The 11,390-nt window shown below is 38.0% G+C and overlaps 1 protein-coding gene and 1 long non-coding RNA gene across 2 annotated transcripts; both read right to left on the bottom strand.

Moving 5' to 3' along the window:
- Nucleotides 1-4,587: 4,587 nt before the first annotated feature.
- On the bottom strand, nucleotides 4,588-6,151 carry LOC129457077 (uncharacterized). The gene is made up of 4 exons (XR_008649077.1): nucleotides 6,063-6,151; nucleotides 5,158-5,265; nucleotides 5,073-5,088; nucleotides 4,588-4,629 (listed from the first exon to the last, which is right to left on the bottom strand). It is a non-coding gene; the product is annotated as an uncharacterized LOC129457077 (long non-coding RNA).
- A 68-nt stretch (nucleotides 6,152-6,219) lies between these two features.
- Nucleotides 6,220-9,634, bottom strand: LOC129457210 (uncharacterized; the record flags this gene model as incomplete). The annotated part of the gene is made up of 5 exons (XM_055229875.1): nucleotides 9,388-9,634; nucleotides 9,030-9,281; nucleotides 6,780-7,076; nucleotides 6,432-6,707; nucleotides 6,220-6,317 (listed from the first exon to the last, which is right to left on the bottom strand). Coding segments are annotated over exons 1-5 (1,170 nt in total), but the record flags the coding sequence as incomplete, so codon positions are not given.
- Between the last annotated feature and the right edge of the window lie 1,756 nt (nucleotides 9,635-11,390).

The following is an 11,390-nucleotide window of genomic DNA, read 5'->3' as shown; positions in this document are numbered from 1 at the left end:
TTAAAATGAAATAAGGTCCACACTTAATACATTTTATTTATAATGCACTCTTCATTCTATTGAATCTCAGAGTGCTACAATAAAACAAGAACTTTAAACTGCTACTAACTGCAAAATGCTAAAAAACATCAACAATAAGCTTTTTCTAAATAAAAAGGTTTAAATTCAGAATTAGTTTCCCTCAAGATTTTTCAGACACATCAAAACTAATACAATTGTGTAACCATTCATAACTGTACTAACCTGGACATATATTTTGATTTTAAAAAAAATCCCAGTGACTTCCGTTTATATCATGGCCTTTTCTCGACTCTGACAGACCTGATCAAAATAACACAATTTGGACAAATAAAGTCTATGCAAGTTGTGTGGGGCCCCGCCTCCCGAGTCTTGATGGTTTGATCATTCATGTCAGTCTTTCTACATGTATTTATGACAAAACTGGACTCTGGTTTGCTCCTCAGCATAAATATCACTTTCTTTTTGATGGGTAAAATACAACACACTGCAGTGTCCTGACCCCGCCCTCTTCCCCTCGCTCATAAACACATCTCAGAGACAGCATGATGTAACACATATGAATAGTTTTAAACATGTTTAAACTAGACACACTTTTTAAAAAGTTTCCCTGCATTTATTGAACACAAATAACATGATAACATGACATGTTTTCTGCAGCGCATAGACTAGTCATATTATTATGAAGAGATGGTGAGCATAAAATATTCACAGGTAATTGGCCTAAATCAGAGTGTTATGTTGAAAGTTTTCATTTGGAGACTGTCCTACAGAGTGTCAGGGGCATAATGGCACTATGACAAATTATTTATAATGGAATCCATAAATGTAGTCACACTTGAACCGCCTGGTATATATTAAAATACAAAAGAAGAAAAATGATTTTGTGGGGAGGTCGTCTCGCTTCACTGTCTGATGTGAGTATTACAGATACATTTGGTGCAGATGATGACAGCTGTGCATCATGTTGTGGCATATGAATGATCACATGAACCCGAGTGTCACTGAAGTGGTGAAGGCCCCATGTCACATTTTGCTTAGGCCCCTGAAGGTTAGATCCTGTTTTGTTGATACATCCCCCCTGGCTGTAACAGTTATTGTTGTCACTGTGTATTTGCACTAATTACACGAAAAAAGAAACGTATGTGTAACGTGCAATCTTTCAAACTAAACTAAAGCCTAAAACCCTTGCTAGTTTGTTCTATGTTTTTCACTGTGGTAACTTTATAATTTTACTTCCTGCGTGGACACAGGCAGCAGCTACGACATAGGCCGACATAGAGGTAATTTCATAACTGTTAAGTATCAACCATAATGTTACCTAGGGACAAAACCTGTCAACATTTGCACAATAGTTATGATTATCCTTTAAAAAATGAAGGTTTAAACTGACAGAAAAATATCGCCCTTGTGTGTAAATTGGTCGTGCATTTTGGATGGTATTTTGTGTGTCAATGACATGAGTAAAGATATTCTGCTCAACAGTTCATTTATTTCCACAAACAGATGTAAGACTAAGATATATAATTACCACAGGTGCCATCACAACTCACAAAGTCATAAATATTAAAACATAAAAACCTGTCAGATGCACTTTAATTAAGAAAGAAGAGGACACGACTGGAGCCCATCACCATCCAGAGCCAAGAGGTGGAAGCGATGGACTGCTACAAGCACAAGTCCATGTGAACAGCAGGCTGGACTGGAAGAACTATAGTAATGCTGTGTACAAGAAGAGCATGAGTGGACTCTACTTCTGGAGAATGCTCAGATCTTTCAATATTTGCATCAAGGTACTGGAGATCTTCTACCAGTCTGTGCTCACCAGCGCCCTCTACTTCACTGTGGTCTGCTGGAGGAGAGCACCAGCAACAGGGACATGATCTGTAATGTTGGTCACATGATCGACTGTGAGACATTGGTCACAGTGAGGGACAGGAGGACACTGGACAAACTGCTCTCCATCATGGACACTTGTCAGTTACAGCATGTGATGTGTGGACCATTCAAATATATCTGATATTCTTATTATATTAATTGATAAACTAAAAATGTTGGCCTCTTTTTAAGAGCCTGCGTCTTTACTATTGGGCAGTTTCTTTTCAGTGTCTGGGTCCTAGTGGCAGTGTTATGGATCCGGATCAATTATATTTAATCTCTCCTTGATCCTTACACTTTCACTCGGCTGCACGTATCTCTTCTATTTTATCATAGCTTATATTTACTATTTGTATTCTGTTTAATGTTGTACGATACCGCCAAAGCAAGTTTTGTTCACTGTCAATGACAATAAAAGTGATTCTGACTCAGACATTCAAAAGACTTTATTTCACAAGACGTTTTACAGTTTACTTTAGCAGACATGCAGAGAAATGCTTTTATTAAGAAGTTTACACATTTTACAAAAGGCAGGACACCTTTAATCAGCTCTATATACACAAGTCAAAATACACTGTTGTGTCCCAGCAAAGGCCCAAAATTATGAGGATATGTCTCCAGTTACAGATGTCACAGTGACTCTTGCTGTCTTAATGTCCTATAAAAAAGAGATATTCAACATATGTTCAACAGAATGACACAAAGTTAGTCACATTATGCTGCATTCACACTTCCTTATCTGTCAAATTATTGTTTCCATTAGATGAGATTTGGCCTTGTTTACAGTATGGTTGCCAGGTAACAAGAATAATCTCCATTATGTCACATCTGGTGCTCGTGTCCAACCAGGAAGTATAATTAAAATCTACAACCACACTGTCAAACGAGGGGGAACTGAGTAAGATGATTAAATATAACTAGACTTTGTGACTGTTTATGGTGATAATATTAAAGTGACAGCGTTGGGTCTGAGACGAGCAACCACAGTTTCCCCGGATGTGTGATTTAACCACAGCACTATAGCTCACACAGGACACAAACTCTCAAAGCCTTGTGTTTGTACTAAGTTTGCCTGCTCGCACAATGAAGTTTAACTGGTTCAATATTACACAAAATTGACTCTTGTGAGGTTTTAGCCATGTTATAATGTTGTCACCTCCTCAAAAACATACCAGGAGTTGTGTTTTGTTTCATTCACATGTTTGAGTAAAACAAAGTGGAGCACTTTGTGTATTACCACATGACATCACCAGATGGAAGAGAGTGTGTCTGTTTGAGAGAAGAACTCAGCCTAAATATTCAGGATTTGTGTGTTAAACATGTGTGAATGAAACAAAACTCCAGGTATGTTTTTGATGAGGAGACAACATTATAACATCGATCAGAACGTAGCAGAATATGGGCCCTTTAACTGGCACAATCTGTGAAAAACACAGCATAAAACACCACTGACATAGAAATAAAGCAGCAGATTATCTACTGAGTTGCAGAGTTTGTGACATCTGCTCATACATCAGTTAAACCAGTGTCAGCTGTGAAAATCTGTATTAAAGTCTGAGGTGTTAAAGCAGCAACAGTTAAAAGCCTAAACAATGAAAGATAAAGGTAAAGTGTTATCAAGTGTAAATATTGATTATAGTGAAAGATTTGAAAATGTTTTAGGTCAAAAATAGCTTCATGTAAAACTGAAAGCAAGAGACTCTTTGTCTCTATTTTGTGGATAATTGTACATAATGCAGACGTGTAAGAGTAAGTTATCCAGTAGGGGGCGCCCTTTATAATTCAAAGGAAAATGTAAACGTTACATTTAAACTAATAGTTTAGGGTAAAATAGGACTTGAAACATGCCAAAAATGGGAAGAGGAGAAAATAGAAGAACAAATAGTGACTGTGTGATATCATCACCACATTCTTCATCTAAACGAGCCTTTTAGGTTAGTTTTTGTAAAAGGAGAAAAATGTCCTTCTGATAATAGTTTTTGAGCCCCTTTACTTTTGTGAGTCACACTGAAAGTCAAGTATGTAGCCTTAACTCTTGTTGGTATCAAAATTCTCTACAATCTGAACAGAGCTCGATTAGAGAGAGGCATTTTAGGTTCATTTCCAACAGTTTTTATTTGTAGGATCAAGATTGAGGAACTCGTTCTGCTTTTTGATTGGATAATCATCTTGAACTAAAACACTGAATTATAACATGCACAACTTGACCATCATGTTCACTGTTTTTGTAATGAAGAATAAATCAGCATTACAGTTGTTATCAGTAAAATATATTTTTGATTGGAACATGTAACATGTTTATCTTCTCTGGGGACACAAATAATGAAATATTACCTTCTGCTGCTGAGTGAGTCAGTACTTGGGAGAAAACACAGACGTCTTCCTGATTTCTGTTTCTCCTGTCTGAATTTGAGTTTTGACAGAAAGACAGAATAGTTATTAGTTGTCAATTCTGAAAATAAATTGAATGATAATTAAACTTACAGATTATTTGGAGCTCAGGCTGGGAATGGGTGAATGGGTCTAAAAAACATGATAGTTTCAGTATTATGTTTTTAGATGTTATACTTGTGTTCCATGTTTTATTTTTTATAGACTCAACACTGATTATTTGAATTACAATCCACTATTTGAATAATGAGACAATGCACTGCTTCAAATGAAATTTTACACTGACCCTCAGGAGCAGAGGTCACATGATCTTCAGCACGTGTCCGTTTGGTTTCCTTGGACCTTTGAGTATATATTATATTGAGAATCATAACACTTTGGTTAAAGCTGCACTATGGAACTTGTTTGGTGGAGAGTCTGTCATCTACCTGTCTTCATGGAAATGTTGTTGCTTTGTCTCGATTGTTCCACAGTAACACGGTTAACTCTTATTTTACATTTATTCAATTACAGATGTTGTTATGGCTGAAAAAATACCATGAAAAACCTGCATTTTTACTCGGTGTGCTCGCCTCGCCACAGATCTTACCTGCAACTTAGCCTATGTCTCGCCCTGTGCTTGTCTCCATGGCGATCATTAAGTTTAATGCCATTCAAAGGAACATTCATGGCAAAGCAGAAACATCTCTCTGCACGAGTATCCAGTAGACCCTCCACTAGAAGTTTCATGTGCCTTTAAATTTACTAAAAACATCAATAACTGTGATGAACTGTATTTTACTGACCTGACAAAGAACAAATCTGAAAAAAGACAAAAATACATAAAAATCTATAATTCTTGCAATTCTTATATAATTATTTGTAGCCTACCTTTGGTGTTACAGTAGTGCCACAGAATCAGTAGCAGAATGAGTAGGACAATCATGCCAGCTACCAACCTCATCACAGCAAAAACAGGAAAGCTCTTCTCTCTGGTCACTGATGAATCAATTATAATCAAACAATTTTTTATTAGTAAAATTAGAGTGAATACTAAAGAGGGGGTATTGCACTTCTATTGGGTCTTAACTGATAACACAAAACATATTTATTGCACCACCTTTTATTGTTTTGAAAATGATATATTCACGAAAACAACAAACAACAAGTTTCTTTTTGGATGCTCTGACTCGCCCTTCCCTCTGCTCTCCATCACTCCACCTTCAGAACAGCATCACAGTTCAATCAGTGTGCACTTCATGAATGAAACTTCTGCACGTTGCATGAGGTTGTAGTGTATTGTTTTGTATATTTGTGTTTATGGGCTGAGCATTGGACAGGATCGTACTGCGAACCATAAGGAGGGTTTGAATAATGCTCAGGAGAGATCTTAAGATTACTCAAACATGCATGGATGACATATAAAACCACTTCAGCTGTTTTTTTGATGTCCCTTATAAACGTTAGATTATAGTAGAAAGCCCCTCTTGAACTGAAATTTCCTCCTTTTAACACGGTTGTGGTGTCGTCCTTTCTACTTTAACAAAGATATTAGACTGCTCTGCCTGTGGGTTGAAACATGTTAGTAAAGACGTTCTTAAAATCCAACTTCAAAGTTTGGGAATAATCCAGATAACAACGATTCACTAAATTAGTTATTAACTGTTTCATTTTAATAATATCAATTATTTAATTTATGAGGGATCACACAGCTTGTTCAGTTTTAGCAACTTTTTTAGATCAACTTTTTCACAAAATTAATTAAAACATTACCAAAAGGAATGAATTTTACTCACATGTGACAGACAGCCAACTCTCTGGAGAAGTCAGGACCTTTTGTGCAGAGTCCTGAAGCTCACATCTGTATGAACCCTGATCAGACTTGGACGCTGCAGAGATGTTGTATTGTATGGAAGAATCTTTTTGGATTAATTGTCCATCTTTATAGAAATGGACAAAGGAGAAAGTAGCAGAATGTCTCAGTTTACAGGAGACAGAGACGGCATGTCCCTCAGGCACAGGGAGCGCTGGGATCAACAGGACCACAGCATCTGTCAAGAGAAAAATAATAATTAAAACGTGAATTGAATAAAAAAACAACCACCAACTAACTCCAACTGCCCATCACACCCTTGTGGCTCAGACTTCTGAAGGTGTAGACCTACCATGAATGGTGATGTTGACGGCATCAGACATTTGTCCAGTCCCAGACTCACACCAGAACACTGCTCTGGTCCCTTGAGGTGCAGAAAATTCACATGTATGTGTGTGTTCTGTTGTGTGGGAGCGACACTGCTGTAAGGACTTTGTGGTCAGAAAAAACATCTTGACTCTCCACTCTTCATCTGACGAGTCGGGCCCACAGCTCACTGACACTTTGTCCATGGTGAGGTGTTGTGAGCTTTTAGGAAGCACATCTGGAGTCACTCTGGAACCAGCATCTAACAGAACATTACCATCTTAAATTATTGAGTAAATAGTATATAATAATCAAGAAGAATCAGAAGTGCTACCTGCAGACCAGATAAACCGCGGTGGACTGTATTCAGTGTAGAAGTCTGTCCCTCGTGCAGCTCGACACACAAAGCCGGTTGTGCTGCTCAGACCATGAACACTGAAGGAGCCATGTGCAGTCCCTGAGGTGTCACCACTGAGCAGTTCATATGAGTACAGGCCTGATGGAAGAGGAACAGCCTGGTACCAGTAAAACGTCCATCCTGCAGAGGGCGATGTAACGTCACAATTCAGAGAGACAGAGGCACCAGGACTCAACCAGGACGGAGACGCAGAGACGACAGGGACGGCTTTATCTGCAGAGTTAGATTAAAGTGAATTATATTACTCTAAAATGTAAATTATGTACAGCTGTGGTTTTGTGAAAAAATATTAACTTAAAATATAAACCTAAAGTGCCCTTTTATTTTTTTTTCTAATAGTGGGCTTTTACACTTCTATGGTGTAACTCCTCACACATAACACATCTAGAGGATCATATTGCCTTTTACTGTTTTAAAAATGCTATAAATGTCAGCACTTTTGTTTTTGAGTCCCCCCTCCTCTTACTGTCCACGCAATGGGATGAGGGACTCAGAGGCGACCCCTTCAGAGCACAATCACAAAACAATTGGCATCCATTTTGTTGAAGTTTATTATTTTGTATCATGACTTTGTAAATTTATGAAAAATTGCAGTGTAGGAGCATGTGTGACAAAGGCTTGTGGGCTGAGCATTGGGCTTAATCGCACTGTGAACCGTCAGGAGGATTTGAACATGACTGCTAAATTGCTCAAACATGCATGGATGACATATAAAACCTCTTCAGGCATGTTTTTGGTGAGGGGAAAACATTATACCATGGTAACAAGATAAAAATGTCAATGTTACCTAATGCCCTCTCTTTAAATTAACTTTATAATGTCAACAAAATTTAAAGTGAAAATCTTATGTGATAGCCCCAAAATACCATGACTTTTGAAGTGTTTGTACAAAATCTGAAGTTGATCTGATAATGAAAAACACCTTGTGACATGTGTGAGTTAATTTGTGCATTAACTGACAAAACTGTTGTATTTGAAAGTCAACATACAATACATTTTGAAATAATTCTTTATATAAACATAGCTATAGCCATATTGGACTCACCGATCACTTGTAACTTGGTCACCTGGCTCCACTGTGTTCTCTGATATGCTCCTCTCCCTCTGCAGCTGTAGTCTCCACTGTCAGACTCAGACACAGTGGAGAGTGCATATTCTCTGGTTGCTGTAGGTAAGTCAACTCCTGTCCTCCTCCATTCATAAATCCACTGTGAGTTTCCTTCATCCTCCACCTCACACCTGAGAGACAGGCTCTCTCCTACAAACACCTCTGTCCAGTCAGGATCAGGTTGCACCACTGCTCCGTTTGACACTGTAAAGTTTAATCATAAAACTGTTATTGAACTAATTATGACACATTAGCACTGTAAAGTGACTCCATAACCCTACAGTTTGTTTGATGACAGTTACGCCTTGTTTACATGTCAATGCTGGCCAGAAAAACATTTAATTCCTCATTTAGACATAAATCATGAGATGTGAATGGTGCTGTCTTCCTACTGACACACTGCACTACACCACAAAAGTAATGTTACCTCATGTTTACAACTTTAAGATCGATTTTAGGTCTTGTGCTTTTCTGAGGCATTACTGCTGGACTTTAAAATAAACAAAAGCATTTTTCTAAGTTTCTTGTATGATGTATGTATGACGTTTAAAAACATATTTCGCTCAGCTGCACGCTGCCTGCAGACAGTCAATCACTGCACAGATCTGGGCTGTGCTCTCATCCCTCCATGAGACCAGTTTGTCCAGTATAAGCTCAAGACGGCCTCCTGACCACAAAGAAACTATCTCTTCTGATGTTTTCATTGAGGTACAGATTCAAAAACACATAGCTCTTTGTCATGTAAAAGAAAGGCCAATCTGATATCAGAACAGTATAGTTTTGTGAAAACTTGTGTCTGAGTAAACAGCCCTTAAGTTTGAGCTGTTCCCATGACATTTTGTGTGGACTTGGAAAAGTTGCCCTTTGTCACTAGTTATGTGTTTTTGTTGAGCTGCAGAAACTCCACATCATGAGATCTTGATCATCACATAATTGGTGATAAGAGCATGTTCCTTGAACATGTCTCTTAATTGACCTTGGAAAAAGGAAGTATCTCTTTGAGAACATGTTGTCAGTGTCAGTGCTGAGATATACAGTGTAGAAATAACTGCACTCACCAGTTTCCCAAATGGTGACAAAGTCACTTTCCGGTGTGAGAATGAACTCCTCTTTTCCTCTGCAGGAGTACACACCTCCATGATGTACAGAGACTTTAGCTGTAGCTTCATTTAAGATCTCAAAGTGAGAAGTATGAGTGGAAGTACGTCTGATCCATTGATATTTCTGAATCGATTCTATGTAACAGCTCAGCATCACCCTGCCACGCTCTGGGATGAGGAGACTGTCTGCACTCAGCCTAATTCTTCTGTCTGTAGAAGGAAAATAAATAAACAAGGCCATTGGTAAAGATAAGTGAGTATTTCATACTTATTTTGATGTTTAATCATAAAAACATTACTGAAAGACTCTACAGACCTCTGTATATTGTAAGTGCTTTTGCTGTATACCGTGTTGGTCCATCCATCCAACAGAAGTACCAGCCCTGGTCTGACCCTGAGGCTGAGACGATCATCATCTCCACTGTTGTATCAGATTTTCGTTTAAATTGATGGTTTGTGTCTGTTTTCACAATGACTCCATCTTTGTAGAAGTGCAGGTTTTTGTTGGAGGGTCCCACACACCGGAGAAATACTGTGTCTCTGATGAAGGCCCCTGAAGGCATCAGCAGAGACAGACCTGCAAATCCATTCAAATGTGTACAGTTATTATTGTTGTTGTTGTTATTATTTATTACAATTACGATAGAAAAAAAAATGCATGTTAAGGGAGACAGGTGTAAACATTGTAAAACAGGATAGCTGCTGCAATTTGTGTTCAAGTCCAAACTAAAAAGGATAACGCTGGTAAATTTGCTATTCAAACGCTCTTTAATCCAAACATTATGTGAAAATGTTGGGAAGTAGACCAAATGTAAATTCATACAACACTTCAACAATTCAACAGCCCACGAGAGGCACAAACCTTTACACTCACTGAACGCTCTCATTTACATCAGTATTATGACAGAAATAATACACACACTTCCCAATGGTAAATCACACACAACACACCCACAAACTGCATAAGCTATTTTTCAGTTTATACTCACAGTTTAGAGTATGGACTGATAACTGAGGCCCTAAATCTGCCATGTTTCCCTATTGGTCTCTCTGGCACTTTCACCTGCAGTTAGACTTAAACTTACATGTGCACTCACATATAACTTTGGTTCATTGACTTAAACTTTAACCTTGTGTCTCTCATCTGTGGGCACAAGGCACAGCTCAGTCTGGTCTGTTTGGTATTACCCTGGTCGACCCTCAGCACTCTCTAAATCTGATCCCCATTAACAACGCATACACCACCATTATTTTTTTGTATTTTTTATGTGGTCAAGCGTGCATGAAATGACAGGTATGATTAAATATGATAAAGCACTGTACATGTTTCTTAATTCTATTTCATTTGTCCATAATTGTCAAGATCCCAGTCTGCCCTGTGTTTTTGTGACGTCCTTCTCCTTCCCTTCTGCGTCTGAGCCTGGAGGTGGGCGGAGACTCTGTTACCTCCCACCATGCACCTGAAAACTATTAACAATCAAGCCTGCACCTGTGGAGCATTAAGGGACTGAGGATCCGACACTCGTCACCAGATCGTCTGTGTATTTCCTGTGGAACAGTTCTGCTTGGCTCAGTCTAGTTTTTGGACTTCTGATCTCTGCTCAGCTACGCTGCACCTCTGCCTCCGACCCAACTCACCTCGACCGGTACGAGCACCCCAGCCTCTGACTCCACGACCCACTTGAAGACTTCAGCATACGTTACCGTTCTCAACTGTCTGCTCCGTCAACCTACATTTACATTACCATTTTGTAAATAAACTTTGTTCAATCTTTTACCCCGAATTTGAATCTTTGGTCTGACCAGAGATTACCACAATAATTTAACCTTTAAGTATTTTATTTAAATAGAATTTCTTGTCCCCCTTTTATTCTTTTCATCATCCATCATTCTTATAGCTTCCCTTTTTTAGTGTCATGTTCATTTAACAATTTTATTTTAGAGATTTTATTTTTGATATTTTAAATTCATATTACAGGTTTTGGTTTCAATTTTAGAGGTGGCAAAAATAGATAAAATAAATAAAACATAAACTTCCATCTTACCCGTCGTCAAAAATATGACAAAATCCAAATTGAAAATACAAAAAGATAAAACCTAAACTTTATATACAAATAAAAGGAGTAAATAACTAAATACATAGAGAAATGTTATTTACATTGGATATAGCAATAATATCAACACAATGACTTGTATTCTACAGATGATCTTACAGTAATAGTAAGAAAACGTGCTCCTCTTGGTTTGTATTTGGCTGTAGACTTATGTTAGTTTTATTTTGAGGCCTAAATCTCACATTTTATCTTCACTTAAATAGTT

Source organism: Periophthalmus magnuspinnatus, chromosome 3, assembly GCF_009829125.3.
Source record: "Periophthalmus magnuspinnatus isolate fPerMag1 chromosome 3, fPerMag1.2.pri, whole genome shotgun sequence".
Taxonomy (NCBI): Eukaryota; Metazoa; Chordata; class Actinopteri; order Gobiiformes; family Gobiidae; genus Periophthalmus; species Periophthalmus magnuspinnatus.
The sequence above is the reverse complement of the archived record's forward strand: the minus strand, read 5'-3'. Positions and strand labels throughout refer to the sequence as shown.